This window comes from Pangasianodon hypophthalmus, chromosome 3 (genome assembly GCF_027358585.1).
Source record: "Pangasianodon hypophthalmus isolate fPanHyp1 chromosome 3, fPanHyp1.pri, whole genome shotgun sequence".
NCBI lineage: Eukaryota > Metazoa > Chordata > Actinopteri > Siluriformes > Pangasiidae > Pangasianodon > Pangasianodon hypophthalmus.
Genome location: NC_069712.1, coordinates 13,763,152 through 13,779,433, shown reverse-complemented (window position 1 = coordinate 13,779,433; position 16,282 = coordinate 13,763,152). Strand labels below are relative to the sequence as shown.

The 16,282-nt window shown below is 39.5% G+C and overlaps 2 protein-coding genes across 4 annotated transcripts; one reads left to right on the top strand and one right to left on the bottom strand.

Moving 5' to 3' along the window:
• The first annotated feature begins 383 nt into the window (after window positions 1-383).
• Window positions 384-5,528, top strand: csgalnact2 (chondroitin sulfate N-acetylgalactosaminyltransferase 2). 2 transcript variants are annotated; one of them, XM_026939115.3, is made up of 8 exons: window positions 384-506; window positions 1,538-2,499; window positions 2,678-2,894; window positions 3,301-3,402; window positions 3,574-3,755; window positions 3,990-4,084; window positions 4,176-4,257; window positions 4,351-5,528. In XM_026939115.3, the coding sequence occupies exons 2-8, from the start codon at window positions 1,848-1,850 to the stop codon at window positions 4,641-4,643; spliced, it is 1,623 nt and encodes a 540-aa protein (XP_026794916.1). In that variant the 5' UTR covers window positions 384-506; window positions 1,538-1,847; the 3' UTR covers window positions 4,644-5,528. The 2 variants fall into 2 exon arrangements, with proteins under 2 accessions (XP_026794916.1, XP_034158688.1); XM_034302797.2 differs by lacking the exon at window positions 384-506 and adding an exon at window positions 522-762.
• Window positions 5,529-5,604: 76 nt separating this feature from the next.
• Window positions 5,605-15,887, bottom strand: sec23ip (SEC23 interacting protein). 2 transcript variants are annotated; one of them, XM_026939104.3, is made up of 18 exons: window positions 15,673-15,887; window positions 13,759-14,267; window positions 12,844-13,051; window positions 11,543-11,736; window positions 11,279-11,368; window positions 11,055-11,175; window positions 10,578-10,667; window positions 10,286-10,427; window positions 9,849-10,057; window positions 9,621-9,712; window positions 8,335-8,502; window positions 8,122-8,217; window positions 7,852-8,025; window positions 7,128-7,283; window positions 6,704-6,806; window positions 6,443-6,628; window positions 6,176-6,344; window positions 5,605-6,072 (listed from the first exon to the last, which is right to left on the bottom strand). In XM_026939104.3, the coding sequence occupies exons 1-18, from the start codon at window positions 15,800-15,802 to the stop codon at window positions 5,991-5,993; spliced, it is 2,919 nt and encodes a 972-aa protein (XP_026794905.3). In that variant the 5' UTR covers window positions 15,803-15,887; the 3' UTR covers window positions 5,605-5,990. The 2 variants fall into 2 exon arrangements, with proteins under 2 accessions (XP_026794905.3, XP_053088764.1); XM_053232789.1 differs by lacking the exon at window positions 15,673-15,887 and adding an exon at window positions 15,568-15,598.
• Window positions 15,888-16,282: the final 395 nt, after the last annotated feature.

Here is a 16,282-nt window from a genome sequence, read left to right as displayed (position 1 = left end):
GTTGTCTCAGGGAGTTTCTTCTTGCCACTGTTGCCTCGGGTTTGCTCATCAGGGATCTAACTCTAAATCCAGATGTCTGAAGCTGCTTTGTGACAAGATCTGTTGTTTAAAGCATTACACATATTGAATTTGAACACTATTGTGCAATGTAAGTAGAAAAGCTGTCTCAGTAGCAGCAGCTTGAAAAATCTAGCAATCAATCTAACAGCAAGAATGATAATAGGGGAAAATGAGTAAAAACTATTATATGTTACGTCTAGAAATTAACCTATACCAAAATGAGAAAATAAACACTTTCCAACGTTGGTATTAACAGCAGTTGGTATAAACTTTTATTGTGAAGTGGTGCAGAATAAATTAAAAAAAAAAAAAAAACCCGGAAACTGGCTTTAATTCTGCGCTTCCGTGTTTTCTGCCCCGTGGCGTTTAGTTCTCACGTTTGTTTTGCAGAGCCAGTCTTCCACGCGCATTTCTAAAATAAAAGTAAACATTCATATAGCTTCAAGGTAAGTAACAGCTTTTGTGTTACATTCCGCAAAGAAAAGAAGTTCAGCTTGAGCATTTCCGGCTCCTGGGACATACGGGTGCATCCCTCCATCCTTTCAGCTAGAAGCTTTACTTCACTTAGCGTTCTCGCTAACAGGAGACAACTCAGCTGCAACACTCTTACATTCAGCCTCGTCATGTATTTTTATGAATGATAATATGGCTTAAAAGTCGTTTAAACGCGTCTTGTTTAGAGTTGCTGATGTAGGAATTAGTGTAAGCATTACTTCTGTTTGTAAGAAGTTAAATATTATTCTCTAAATCATTTTTAGCAGAGCAGTTTTACATAAGTGCTGTATTAAGTAACTAAAAGATGCATGTGTGATGTTGCTCATGATTGTGTTTGGAGTTACATTTGCTGTCTTACTGCAAATATTAACATTTTTACTAAAAGATAGTTTAGTAAAAGACATTATTTCCTTTCTAAACCTCATATTGTGCTGCAGTTCTGGCCAGCTTCACATTTAACCTTTGTGTTTTGGATACTGTTCACAGGTCATGTTGACTTGGGGCAGTTGAGACAGATAATAATATTTGAATTGAGAAATCTTGAATACAGATGTTTTTTGAGGGGAAACTACTTCTCATGCCTGGGCATGCTCCTACATTTATTATTAGCAGTGTGTTATCAGATGGGAGTGTAGATAAGACATGGAGGTGATGTAACAAAGAGTGACTTCACCTTTTTTGGTTTATTTTTGAAAGCACTTGGTGTCAATTGGTGTGTGACACTTTTTGTAGTCTGGTTAATTTGTGGGTCAAAGTGACCTGAACATAAGCTTTGTAATATAAAGATGAAAAAAGGAGGGTATGGCAGATGCACCAAAAGTCAGCTTGTCCTTTTTCATGTTCAGTAGAGAAAATGAGCCAAGCTTCATGTTGAGGGGGAAAAAAAATTTAAGTGAGTCATTTTGACCCAAACAGAACACTAGGGTTAAAAGGTCAATTTTTGTTAATTCCAACTCTCATGTCAATTCTGATATTTTTCCAGATGGCACATTCCTGATGAGTTGGATCAGTGTAAACATGAGAAGGCAGCCTTGCCAGCGGTATATTCACACTTTTTTGAGGAATCTGAATATGATCACTGAAATGCCTTAGGAATGCAGCATGACTGCAGGAGTGTGACTTCACTACACTCCCCGCTCTCTGTTTCTCTTTTATACCGAATTTGTTTAACACAAAATGAAGTCTTTATAAATGTCTCATGGATTAAACGTGTCTGTGCATAAAGTGAGGTTTTGCCAAAGCAGACCTGAAGATGTGTGGCTGATTAGGGGAACTGTGTGTCTCTCCCCGCTATGCCCAGACGAGGGCTGCCACTGCAAGGCCGGGTGCGCTGGCTCCTTCTGGGTATATTTTTGCTTCTTGTCTTCCTCTTCTTTGCCTACTTGCTGGAGTGTACACCACCTGCAGATGTGAGCCATGGGTTGCCTGGTCTCGGAGTGGAACCTTATGGAAAAGAATATTTTCAGGCACTGCTCCAGGAGCAGGAGGAGCGGCACCTCAGCCGAGCAGCCAGCCTCAAGAGGCAGATTGCACAGCTTAAACAGGAGCTGCAGGAGATGAATGACAAGCTGAAGAGCCTGCAGGAGAGAAAAGAGGGCCCTGGACTACAGGGCCTGGTTGATGGCAAAGATCAGGAACCGAGTGACCTGTTGGAATTCCTGCATTCGCAGATCGATAAGGCTGAGGTGAATACAGGAGCAAGGCTCCCCAGCGAGTATGCTTTAGTGCCCTTTGAAAGTTTCACCACCACAAAGGTTTATCAGCTGGAGATGGGTCTCACTCGGCATCCTGAGGAAAAGCCTGTACGCAAGGACCGGAGAGATGAGCTGGTGGAGGTGATTGAGGCAGGTCTGGATGTTCTAAACAACCCTGATGAAGAGGACGGCCAGGAGGAGGACATCCCCATGCAGAGGCAGACCTTCACAGAGAGCCACTTTGTCGAGGGTAAGAAGTTTGAACTGGTCATGTCAAGTTACTTTATATTTGTGGACATTTGTATTTGTGTTTTTTTTGTGTACTTTTTGAAGAATGTCTGTATGAGCTGAACATTTACATATTTGCATTTCAGAATTGTGTAGTTTGACTGGTCAAAACATTGCATTGCACTTTTTATGCCTTCTAGGGCTTTACAGGACTGAGCGGGACAAAGGCACATTGTACGAGCTGTATTTTGCGAAGGAAAATTCACATGAATTCCGTCATGTAACCCTCTTCCGTCCTTTCGGTCCCTTAATGAAAGTGAGGAGCACATCTGTGGACACAGGCAGCACAATCATTAATATTATAGTACCTCTGTCAGGAAGAACAGAAGCTTTTATTCAGTTTGTACACAACTTCAGGTAAGCATAGTGGAATAGAGTCTGTAGAGTAAGTTACCTGGATAAATTGGGTTTTAATAGGTACGACTATGTTAGCCCAGCAAAAAAAATTGCATAAATTTGGGGGGTTAAATATATATATAGATTTATATATTCAGCAATTTCAGGCATGCTGAGAAGTATATTGCAAGATTTAATGATGTGTGAAATAGTGCAGTCTGTGTGCAGATCTTTGCCATATGTCAATAGTGGCTGGAAGGTGTTTTTTTTTTTTTTTTTTTTTTTTTCTTTCTTTCTTTCTTTCTTTCCCCCCTCTTAAGTTTGTCTTAAGTATTTATAACTGCTTAATACTGCAAAAAAAGTCAGATGGTATTGAAATGAGAGATAGTTCAGTAATAATTACATTAATATGAACATTTTTCTGTAGGGAGGTGTGTATACATCAGGACAAGCGAGTACATCTTACAGTGGTCTACTTTGGGGAAGAGGGCTTGCAAGAGGTGACATCATCCTTACGAAAAATGTCCAGGTTTGTGTTGTACTACATTTCTGTTTTCATTATAGCCTGTTAAAACTTGCCTGGTTGTCAGGGGAGATTTAACAAATAATCCATAGTTCATAATTTATCAAACTCTAAAGGATGTCCATTTGTCTTTAACATTATTTGTATTCATCTAACTGTCACTTGCATTTTTCTAAGTGAGGAGAATTTCACGAACTACACTCTGATTCCTGTGGACGAGGAGTTTTCCCGTGGCAGAGGATTGGACATTGGTGCTCATGCATGGAAGAAAGAGACTGATGTGTTGATGTTTTTCTGCGATGTAGATATTTATTTCACGCTTGAATTTCTCAACACGTGCCGTCTCAATACAACCCCTGGTATGTAATTTAAGAATAAATGTGCTTGTGTCTATCACGTCTGGATACTTGGCTAGGAATACTATAGAGATTAGAGATTTTCTGTTGTCTGGGTTTTAACACCTTGATGCAGTTAACGCTGTATTATACAAGATTAGACAGTGTAGTGAGTAGAATTTCTTGTGTGTGTGTGTGGTTTTATCCTGTTTTAGTTTATCCTCCTCTATACATGTATCCATTTTCTTTCCACTAAAGGGAAGCGAGTGTTCTATCCAGTAGTGTTTAGTTTATACAATCCTGCCATAGTATATGGAAATCTTGAATTGGCTCCACCCATTGAACATCAGTTGGTATGTAGCCAGATCATTTTTCCATTCCCTTTATCTTGTGGATTGAATAAAGTTGTATTTAATATTATAAACACTACTGCATCATGTACAGATTCATAAAAAAGATGCTGGATTCTGGAGGGACTTTGGTTTTGGCATGACGTGTCAGTATCGCTCGGACTTCCTCACGATCGGTGAGCTGCCATGCAACTCACATTACCTGATTTCTGTAAATGTTTTCTTTTTTTAACGTGGCATCATGCTTTCTTTTTCTGATTATCCTCCAGGCGGATTTGATCTGGAAGTGAAGGGTTGGGGAGTGGAGGATGTCCATTTGTACAGGAAGTATCTGAGGAGTGAGCTGATAGTGATGCGCACGCCTGTTTCAGGTCTCTTCCACCTGTGGCATGAGAAGCTGTGTGCAGATGAGTTAACGCCAGAACAGTACCGCATGTGCATCCAGTCCAAAGCCATGAACGAAGCTTCTCATTCTCATTTGGGCATGTTGGTGTTCCGCGAGGAGATCGAGAACCACCTCCGCAAACAGGCTTACAAAAGTCAGAGCAGGGCAGAGGATTGAAACGCTTACAGTAAACCTGCTCACAGTAAGCACAGTCTTGGTGCATTTCAGCAGGGCAGAATTTAGCCAGCTGAGGTTTGTCCAGCTCTTGCTACATTAACACATTTTCTGAAATAATGCAGAAGAACCTAAAATGGAGAATCACAAGGATCAACTAAGAATAAATATGGTTGGACAAAGCATGTGAAATGAAGTGCTGTATGGGACCCCGGTTTGTGTTTGTGTGAAAGCCGTGGCAATGACCACGTTATTCATATTCCGAAGGTCCGTTTACTTTTTTTTTTTTTTTTTGTTAATGTAAAATGACCAGTTGAGTTGGTGCTTTTATGTTCAAGCACATTCATAGCCTAATCTAGGCATGTTACTGGTTATCATACCATTATTTTAATGTCATTGTTTAACATATTGTTACATTTTTATTGCTTTTAGTATTAAACTCATGTGCTGTGCTAATGAGCCAGGTGCTGCAACTGAAAGTGACAGTCAGTTGTAAATGAATACAAAGTGCTAAGAAGAATTATACTGAAGAAGTGGACTGAACACTTTTGTTCTATACAAGACAGTATGTCCAGTGACAATTCAGCACGTGTCAGATTGAGCTGCTGAAACATTGTGGCGCTACTCTATGGTGTTCAGTTTATTTGAAGTGGGTAAATGCTCACTTAATCCCAGTTGGTTTTGAATATATTTAAATAATTAACTGCTGACCATTATTAATACCCAGTAGCCATTTAGTTTCCATTAAGGACATGTTTTTTATCAGTTATACAATAGAGGCTACTAATACAAGTCTGGTATCTGTAGCATCTAAAACAACAGCACAATGCAATGATGAAGGCTCAACTTCTCAACGTTTTTTAAATAAAGAGGGACAGCAGTCTTTCAGCTTTGTGTTGACTCCTGTTTGTAACCATTTCCAAAATTTTTATAGTACACTAGTTGTCAGTCACAGGAACACAGATTGGACAAAATCAGTTTAATGTGTGGATTATGGGTCTTGGTTACATAGAACAGACTTGCTTTCTTACGTAATGCAGTAAAGTTTCTGTTACTACCATGATTCATGAAGTCTGATGAACCATAATCAGTCTTTCACAGCTCTATAAAAATGCTGATGTATGGTGGAACTTAACACCACGCTATAATTCTCAGTTTCTTAATTTAAGATATATAGAATAATACTTATGTATTCTTATTTATACAAGAAAACAAAGAATAGGAAATTTAAAAAAAAAAAAAGAAAGAAAGAAAGAAAAGAAAGTGATTCAACTGCCAAGGCAGGCCCTCCTGGAAAATTCAAAACCGTTTAAATGGACTTTTCATGTGCTTTATTTTTCAATGATCACATCAGTGCGCTGTTTGCTCTGGCCATATGTCCATGGTCTTATAAACCTCTTTAAGGAAGAACAAAGCAGTGTCTTCAGATTCCCTGGGAAATGGGGGAAAAAAAGAAAGAATTGTCAGTTAGAAAAAAAAAAAGGATTCCAGTGTATTTCCTTATATAAATGGACATTGCACTGTGTACCACATACCAGTAACACAGGTGACTCTGGAGAGCAAAGAGGTATTCATTAAAGCTCTCAATGGGCTTCTCTTGCAGGACATAATCAATGCGACGTCCTCCATTCAGCATGCCCACCTTCACCCGAGTCTCTTCCTCCTTTGCAGGCTCAGGAGTCTCTGGCACTAGCTTATTCTCAGCTATACACACAGACATTTAAATAATTATAATTCACTAAGAATCTTGCAGAGAAAAGGTCTTCAAAACCGAACGTTCTGCAGAACTGCTCAAAGCTCACCTTCTTTGTTCTGCATTTCCTCTTCCTCTTTTATTTGACTGGCCACTATGGCCAGCTGTTCATGCAGCTTTGTAGAGGCAGTATGAGCACGAGCAAAATCATGCAGGGTCTGCCAAGCAGTCTTTAAAGAACTGATGAATCCCTGCTTCAAGTCAGAACCCATCCTGGACAGACTCTCCTTTAATTCTGAATGCAATAAAATATCTTTAATTGTAACTAGATCTAGGCAAGGAAAAATACAAATAATTCTGTCATACATACCAAGATGAAGCCTTTTCCTTCCTTTATGATGAGGAATCAAAACAGGTTCCAGTTCTATATCTGGTAAAATCATGGGCTCAAGTCTGTATGCCACTGGATCCAACTGATAACAGAGAATACTTTACATTTTAAGCTAATCGGATATCTGGCACAGACCTAATTTCCAGAATAAAATCTAATTCCCTGTAACATCAACGATAAACTAAATGAATATGACAAGTTAACCCATTGTTAGCAGTAATGTACTGCAATGACAATAGACATTTTCATGCATGTGGCTGAAAACTGGGCTTCAAATTTAAAACATCTGATTGTCTCAAAAATTTCAAAAACTGAAACTGAATTCACAATGGGCATGCATGCAAAATATCTGCTTGATTTTGTGATGACATTGCAAAATGTTTTGGGATGTGCTGAAACATACTGGATGATAAATGTTAAAGAAGCCTTTGCAGGTGGGTAGCTGGTAGGTCTCCTCAAGTTTCTCCACCCCTCGCACCGTCAGAAACATGCCAATTGGAGAGCCAAGTGCAAAGAAATTGACAGGGTTGAAGTCCAGAGCATGATACACCACAGACACCTACAGGGGAAAAAATCCCTTTTAATAATAAAAAAAAGCACTAATGCCAACAACCGCTGACTTTCACTCACACAAAATAAGAAATGTAACTGGCCTAGGTCATGTGGAGTTATGGTCATGTGCTCCACTATAGCCCTGAAGTGTGCATAAAATGAGTGCAAATATCAAGAGCTCCTCTGTGGCTGCAACACTAATTTAGATACATATGGCAAATTGTACAATGTGTTTCTCATCCTCCAGGGAAGGAGGAGATTTACCAGATCAAGTTCTCCTGTCTTGTTAGTTCCTGTTCTACTCTCCCCACTTCCCCCTAACTTCACTAGCTTTGTTCATTCCATTTTTTTTCTCTAACCAGATTAATAACTACAATGTGCTTTTAAAAATTGACAAAATACCATTTGTATAACCTGTGTGTCGGAAACACTGGCTGTAGTAACAAGGCAATAAATCTAAGCTAATATTCTTACAGTAAGCTTTCAGCAGGGCTGCAAACAATAAAGTAATAATGTATATGGACACAGTAGAGTACTTTGGTCATAATCATATATAGATAGGCCTAAAACTTTACCTGCCCAGTGCCAATTTCGAAGCAGTTGTAATCTACATGCATGGAGGACGTAAGCCTGCCCACTGGGACTTTGGAACGGGCAACAGTTGTGACTGATTCAGTGTGTTGAGGGGTTGAAACTTCTTTAATGTCTTCTTTAGCTATAACTTTCTCTCCTGCAGCCTGTTGCACAGCCTGAAAATTACAAAAAAAAAATAATAATTGGGTTTAAAACATTTGCATTAGTTTGAACTCACGAACAGCACTTGCTTTATAGAACATGGTGTTTACCTGTTTTGCTGCCTTCTCTTTAACAAACTTGGCAAGCTTCTTGCGTGGCCCCAAAGGAATACCCATTTCTTTCAAATCATCCACTGTGCACATAAGCTGCACACACACACAGAGAGAGAGAGAGAGAGAGAGAGAATGAGAATGACAGTATAAGATGGCTTAGCAAATGAATAAATGTACAAGTAAAAAAAAAAGAATTAAGCTTGCTCTTACCAGTGACTCAACATCAATCTTCTCCTGTTCGAAGGTGCTGAGGTACTCAGACAGACCAAGCTGCTCCAGAACAGATGACAGATCAGCAGTCTCCTCTTCCTCCTCCTTTGCTTCCTCTGCTGCAGCCGGGCTAAAGACCTCAGTGGCCTGGGAGACAGGAGGACTCACCTACCACAAACACAAGGCATTCATTCACTCTGGTGTTATGGAAGTAGAAAGCAGTTACAGACCTGGAGCGAGTAAGCCTAAACCCAACATAAACACCTCTTTCTGAAGCACTAGTTTCAATTACAGACAGAGAAATACAAAATCCACCCCATCTATGCCCTTACATAAAAAGGTCAGTGCCATCCTAACAGTTGTATGCAGAAATAACAGAATCTATAAATTCCAAAAGGTTTTAGTTTTACAAAAGCATGCATCCACCATGTCTCTAACAATTCCCTTTATAATTTTCAGCCAGGGTAAGACAGTACACACATTCAAGTGGTTTTGGTTCCACCCTGCCTCATCAACACAGTAACCATGAATGGTTATTAACATGCCTGTTTTTGCTTGTTTATATAACTAGGGCCACAATTCTCCGTGTATTCCTCTGTAGAAACACTGGCAAAAGAGGAATTAGTGAATAGTGAATAGTCTAACACACTCGTGCTTGTCAAAATGAAGAAATGAAGTTCACCAGGTCATTGTGCAACCATGTTAGGCAATTGTGCATTATAAATAGTGACAAAAGCTCATTTTTTCCCCCTCACACTGTGCCTTTATTGAAACATGAGCAGTCGATTGTGCCGATTATGCTTGGAAAACTGTTGCATCATGCTGATGGCTTTTTCATCCACTGCGAAATTGATTATTCGTGTTACATACTAATTATGCCATTCCACAATTAGTATGCGATCCAGACGTATCTCAGAGATGACTGATAGAAGCGAAACTGGTCACCCGGATTGATGTGAAAAGTGCCCATTGTTAAATATTCCAAAAGATCCAAAGGTGCAGCAAGGTACAGCTAATGCTCACAACAGTTCACAACACATATAATGGCCCTCAGAAATGGTAAAGGAATCACACATAACTATTGTCAAGTAATTACACTTGGCTGTCACTTTGAGAACTCAGCTTTTTTTTAACTCATAGTCTACTTTAATCACGACTGCGATATATTCAATGAATAGCTTATCTTTGAAGCATTCTGTCCAGTTCAATCTTTTTCACTGGAGTTGTACTTCAGCAGTAAGCAAGGGATCTAGCTTGATCAATTACCTGATACTAATCTCAAATACCTGTTTAACTTCAGGCTGGGCGTTCCCATTTGGAGTTGAGGCAGAAGATGGGTTCTTCTGATTAGACAGTAGGTCGAAAAGTATCAAAGAGCCTACAAGTATAACAATTACAGGTTACAATAAAGCACAAATACTGAAAACTACAGAATAACTACAGAATAAAAGACATCATTAATTGTTTTACTTGTTTTACAGAGTACGTTATTCGTGCAGGAGAAACATTTATACCTAGACTGTGTCCAGCTACTGACACACCCCCTTTGAATTCTGGGTTTCTCTGCATGAACAGTGCATAAAGTCGGTTAATCTCAAAAGCTACAGTGTCCATGATGGTCTGGCAATAGGTTGGGCTGTTGTAGAATAGTACATCTAAGAGGGTTTCATTGGTAAAGTGTCGCAGGCGCACAGTGCTGGGCAAAGTGATCTTCTTTATCCGCCTAAACAAGGAAAAAAGAAGCTATTTCAGTGAGCTTGGCACGAGCACACAAATATATTCCTTCTTTGTCACTAGACACTTTTTGCTATATATAGGTCCAGCATGTTAAAGGAAGAGTAACTTGTGCTAGGGGTTGAAAACATGCTTAAACTGGGAAATGCTTTACAGTATGTCAATATCTGTACATTACTGCACAGTTTTAAGTTGCATCTGAAACTAATACTTGAACCTGTCCACTCCTGTGGCATCTCCATGCAGGGCTGTGTGCCAGTGCACAGGCAGAAACTCCACACGACTTATAACACGGTCATCTAGAGCCTTCTTAAAATGACTCTGCAGCAGCTTCAGGGAAACACTGCGGAAGTCATCCACTGTGAGCCATTTTGAACACACAGACACACAGATAGTTTTCATTGTTATTACATGACAAACCCAAAGTCCCTGTCTGAGTTATTAGAGTTTCACACTGTCAGCCAACTTAGCCATAAAAACATGTCTGCTAGATAGCTTTTGGATCTTACCACACTCCACCATGCTCCTGAACCGCAGATCACAGACAGGGCCAATGCCATGCACCATAAATACCAGATGGTCCACTTGTGGCATTTCACCTAGAGAAGAGATTGCAATATCTTGTACCATAGTTTTTTCATACTAACCACTAGGGAAAAGACTGCAATGTTCTTTATATGTTTACGTAAAACATTTACTAATACATCTTTAAGATCAGTTCTTGTTCACAAGCTATGTGCACCATATAGCTGTTTCAGACTAAGCACTAAGATGCATACAAACACAGTGATATGTATGAAAAAACTGGCATTTAGGGTACCTCTTCCATCACCAGTACATCAGTGAAAAGCAATGCATGAATGCAGAAAAAGCAATGTGTGTGCATGTGTGTGTTTAAGAATAGGATGAACTACAGCACTGAAATTTAAAAAAAATATATATATATAGTGACTGTAGGAACTGAGTGATTAAATGGTTCCACTCACCATCTGGGACTTCATCATGGTCATCATCCACTCCCCTCTTCACCACTCTGGGCCGAGTCTGACCATCCTGTGTAGTGCCCCATTCATCAGGCGTGGCTGTTGGCTGAAACTGCACTATGACCTGAAATGAGCACCGATGACATTTTACATAAATGTGACAAAGGAACTCTTTAGCACACAGCCCATAAAAGAAGATGCTTGGAAGACTAATATGAGCAGCATACCTTTGGATTGTGCATAACAATTGTTTCCCCTGAAGGAAATTCCAGCCGGCGGTGCCACTGATTAGTGCAAACGGCTTTCTTATATTCTGCCTGTTAAAAGTGACAAATATTTCCATAGCCTCACACACTTCTCTTCTCCATCTAAATCATGTACAAATAATCAGAGTACAGCAACAACACAAAAAGAAATACAGTTCTGAAAACCATCATGGTGACCCCACTGAGCTCATCAAGAAAGACTTTTTGTCCAGAGATGTGAAATACCTCTAGTTTGTCACTGAACTCCTCGGAATAGGGGATAAAGCGGCTGTCTGTGTCCCCTTTGTAGAACCAGGTACAGCGGCGCACCTCAGTTGGCTCCTCCTCCCAGTACACAGCAGTGCGAGTGCGGTCATAAAGCTGCACATCATAGCGTGCACCATCTGTACTCACTATCACATTCTCCGGGTCTGGCTGGACTGAGATATCAAAGTATACAAAATATTTTTACACTTGTATTACTCATGGTTAGGGCACTGAATCAATCTTTGATCTATAGCATGATTACATTATACTGGCAATATTTATTCCTATAACACTGATTAACATGCCATGAGAGATAAACAACAAATAGTTCCATCTACCACTCAACTCCCTAGCTTAATACTGAACACTGTACTCTCTGAGCTCTTATGATGTGTTTTTATTATCACGGAAATATGGCATAAGCCCTGTTCAGACAGGATTCAATTTACATGGGGACCTGGAATGACTCCATCATTTGCAGGTGCTGCTCTGATTTTATTTCCGTCCAAATCGGCTATGTCTGTGTTTTTCTCTGTCCTTTCCTTATAAAATTATAGACTAAATTACTTACTCTCCGGTCGTCTGATCATTTTAGTCACATCCGGATAGCCACATCTGTGACTTTGCAGGCAGATTCTGCCTCTTGCATTGGAAAAAAAGTTTTTTTGATTGCTATTAATCAGCATATTTTGTCACCTAGTGCGGCCAGTTCATGAATCACAAAACGACAAAAGCTTTGGAGAAGTCTCTCACCAAGTAGTTTAATTACCATCTGGACATGAGAGTTTTATCACAGAGGAAGCATGTGAAATGCCCATCCCATCCGATTAGAGCTACACATTTTTTTTCTAAGGGTGTTTACTGGAATAAAATTAAAACTTTTTGTTTGAAACTTTGTTTCATACAGTACATAATTAAATGAATAAAAAAGCAAAAACTATTTGATACAACAAATATGGTAATGCTTGTAACTAGTAAAACTGACTTATTTCTTGTTCAGAAATACAGAGATGGAAAATGTAAATGAATCTTTGGCGCACACACACACACACACACACACACACACAAATGTGGAAATCACCCAAGCACTGAGAACACCAAATCTGTGCTTAATAAAACAATCATCAAGATAACTAAATTTGAAACATCGGTGATTTTGTGAACTGTATCCAGCATTTTTTACCAAACCTTCAAACCGCATAACTGAAAATATGCAGCACTGATGAAAATAGGCCTGGACCAAGTAAATAAGTGTAATATTTCAACTATTTCCTGCTTACCCGAATTAAAAGTCTCCTCCAGTCGTATGGAATCCAGGATACTGAAGGGAAGCCAAACTTTCCTGGACTCCACTTGTTTGCAGTAGAACCAGTGAGGCTGAACAGGCTCATAGACGTTATACGAGTATTGCATCATGGGGTTGGCTGGAACCACAGGTCCTGCCATGTTGGGTCCTGAAGGTGGGGGAGGAACCTGTGCAGGGGGAGGCTACAGAGAAAAACAGCAGAATACTGAGGACATGGGTATAGCTCCCTGGAAAATGATGTCATAGTGAAACAAAGACCTTTTTTAACATTGTAAACAGATTAACTGAGTAATATCAAATACTGTGACCAACTCAAACATTCACTTCTAGCAGTGGGTAATATGGCAAACATATATCACTAGACCTTTTTATGATACACTGTACATATATAGCCAAAACAGTAGTGCAGTATTTAAAAAAAACTGTGAAAACCTGACTTCAATTGAACGTGTACAATTTTTTAACCCTGATATGGAAAGAAAATGAAATGTTTTGCACAAAAATGTATTTTTAAATTCCCATCAGCTTACTTACTTGTTAGTGTGAGTATCAGACTGTGGTAAAGAAATATTGACAATACCCCTGATATCTTAGAAAAGCATAATGTGATGTAATGGATCACATTACTAATATTAATTTGTCATGTTACCCACCCCATCTATGTCATTAAATTAGGATTCATAAACAAACTTTAATTTTCAAGTGAAGCAGAATATAATTCTAGGCTAGATCAATCACAAAATTAAGGACCTTTTGACCTTGTTCAAGGGCCCAATAGTGGCTCTCTTCCAGTCATTCATGGGGAACCTTAAGGACTGAACATTGTAGTCATGTTCATTCCCACTGTATTAATCAGTAAGATTAAGATCTGAGAAACAAGAGGACATACCTGGGTGAATGGTGGGGGTGCGGACGGGAACGTGGGAGGTGGTGGGGTCTGAGAGTATGGATTGAGATGTTGTGGTGTCTGATGAGGAGGTTGCTGCTGTAGCTCAGGAGCCATGATATAAGGGCTAGCTTTACTACTTGTGGCTGTGTGACGATACGGATTAAAGGGCTGCTGGCTGGCCTGGGGAGGCGGAGTAGCCGTTACATTAGGTGAAGGAGTGTGTGTGCTGATGGGGTTCTGGTAAACTGCATTGCCATACTGCTGCTGCGCAGAGTTTACATGAGAAATCGGGGGGTTTGGTGGCAGACTTGTAGCACTGGACACTAGTGAAGAAGCAGCTGTTGGGACAACAGTAGAAGCAGGAGGCAGGTACGACTTGGGCCCTATTGAAGCAAACGGATCACCGCTGCCCCCAGAGGCTGAAAAATAGCTGAACGTTGATGGCTCAGGTGCAGTTGATGAGGTCTGACCAAGAAAGCTGTCTTCTTCACCAACTTCGCTCACATCATCTGGACGAGAACAGAAAAACAATACAGCATTCACGGTTTAATTTGTTTGAAGGTAAAACCAAATATAATGAATAATGAGTATGATAAATTGGTAAACTGTCTTTTTAGTCCAATCTGTGGATAAAATCAGAACAGGATTTATCTTCCAATCACTTCCAGATCAACACCAACTAATTAATGATAGAAACATTCATTCATCTTCAGTAACGGCTTTCTCCTGGTCAGGGTCGCAGTGTATCTAGAGCCAATCCCGGGAACCCTGGGTGCAAGGCAGGGAAACACCAGGGCACCAGTCCATCACAGCACACCAAATGCACACACACATTCACACCTAGAGGTGATTTAGAGTCGTCAATTCATCTACCAGCAAGTATTTGTAAATTGGTAGGAAATCGGAGACCCTGGAGGAAACTCACACAAACACGGAGAGAACTGACAGTAACCCGAGCTCAGGATCAAACCACAGATCCTCAAGCTGTGAGGTGGCACCACTTCTTCAAATGATATTTGCATTATCAGGATTTGTATATGAATTTAATAAATCAGAGTTTTTATACTTAATTTGAAATTTTACTTAATGACAATTTCATTTATATGTAGGCTGACCTGAAAAATCAATTCAGTCAACTAGACACATCTAGTTTTTTTGCATTAATTTTGCTGCAACACTGCATCAGATTCAGCTAATCAAATTCAGATTCAAATTAATATATTACTACAATTCAGAAAATAAAAAACACAAACAATTTAAAAAACAACAAGTTCAATTTGTTGAACAACATTCAGTCTGTGATATTTCAGCTAAATTACTGATCCAGAAATGACTTCTTATCATCTGCATTTCATTAAATCAGCATTAAGTGTTGTGCTGCCCTGCTTTAAACTTTAAACCTGAATGTGATTAAAGTCAAATTTTAAAAGCTAAAATTTCAAAACTGATAAATTTAGTGGCACAAATATGACTCTATACAGCGCTATAACTACGAGCCATTACCCGTATATTTACCATGAGCTCATTACAGATTAAATGAAATGTTTCCAGAGTAGACGTTTGAGGTCGAATATTTAAGAAATGCTTTAAAAAAAAAAAAAGTGTACACAAATCCAGCTAACCAAACTGACATTTAGCTAGCTAACAACAAGCTAAACTCACCGACTGAATACAAACAATAGTTTATCTGGACGGAAAAATACTCTCTAAATAATAAATCAATAAAATGACCCACTAGCTTTAACAGTTGGGAAGTAACTCAAGGTGACATCTGTGATATGTCTGAGAAAAAATAAAAATAATAATAACCCTCGGGACTCGTCATCAGTTAGCTCAGGCGGACCTGAAGCGGCTAGCTAGCATCAGTGCTTCAGCTCTAACGCTCTGAGCTGCAGCTCCAGCTCTTTCTCTTACCTCCGGATAAAACTGCTGGGTCAGTGGCTTGACTGACAGGAATAAACGGCAGATTAAAATTAAACTCTGGAGCTGTGGAAAAGAGCAGGTTGGCGCTGGAGCTGGGGACATTGCTTTTCCTTTCAGCCATTTTTAATCAAATATTACACGTAGCTTGTTCCCACTGCCTGATTCAGCCAGCAGAGTTCAGTAAGCGCTTCCGTAATCGTCAGACAGACCGAGACCGCCGAGCTTTTAATCACCAGCACCTATTTCATCCACACTCAGTCAAAATAAACTACCACAATGATGGGTAAGGCTATACAGATGCGATAGAGCTCTACAGGAATAGCTAGGCCAGAGTAATCTATCACAGGAACCTTCGAAAACAACAACGCTTTGTGACTGCTTTCTACTGAAAGATAATGTCATGGCATATCAAGAACAAAATATAATAAATAAATAAATATAATATAAGTATAAACTGGCCCTGAAAATGTTCATTACAGTGCTACCCACTGTGCCAACGTGCGGCCCTTATAATAATAATAATAATAATAATAATAATAACAATAATAATAATAAGCTTCATCATAATCCTGATGTCTATATCAGGGATGTCAAACATATG

Coding starts and splice junctions, on each gene's coding strand:
- csgalnact2 (XM_026939115.3), top strand. CDS start 1,848: ATGCCCAGACGAGGGCTGCCACTGCAAGGCCGGGTGCGCTGGCTCCTT. Junction 4,085..4,175: donor CACCCATTGAACATCAGTTG/GTATGTAGCCAG, acceptor CATCATGTACAG/ATTCATAAAAAAGATGCTGG. Junction 4,258..4,350: donor CTCGGACTTCCTCACGATCG/GTGAGCTGCCAT, acceptor ATTATCCTCCAG/GCGGATTTGATCTGGAAGTG.
- sec23ip (XM_026939104.3), bottom strand. CDS start 15,802: ATGGCTGAAAGGAAAAGCAATGTCCCCAGCTCCAGCGCCAACCTGCTC. Junction 10,428..10,577: donor CAGGAGCATGGTGGAGTGTG/GTAAGATCCAAA, acceptor AATGGCTCACAG/TGGATGACTTCCGCAGTGTT. Junction 7,284..7,851: donor TCGAAATTGGCACTGGGCAG/GTAAAGTTTTAG, acceptor TTTCCCCTGTAG/GTGTCTGTGGTGTATCATGC.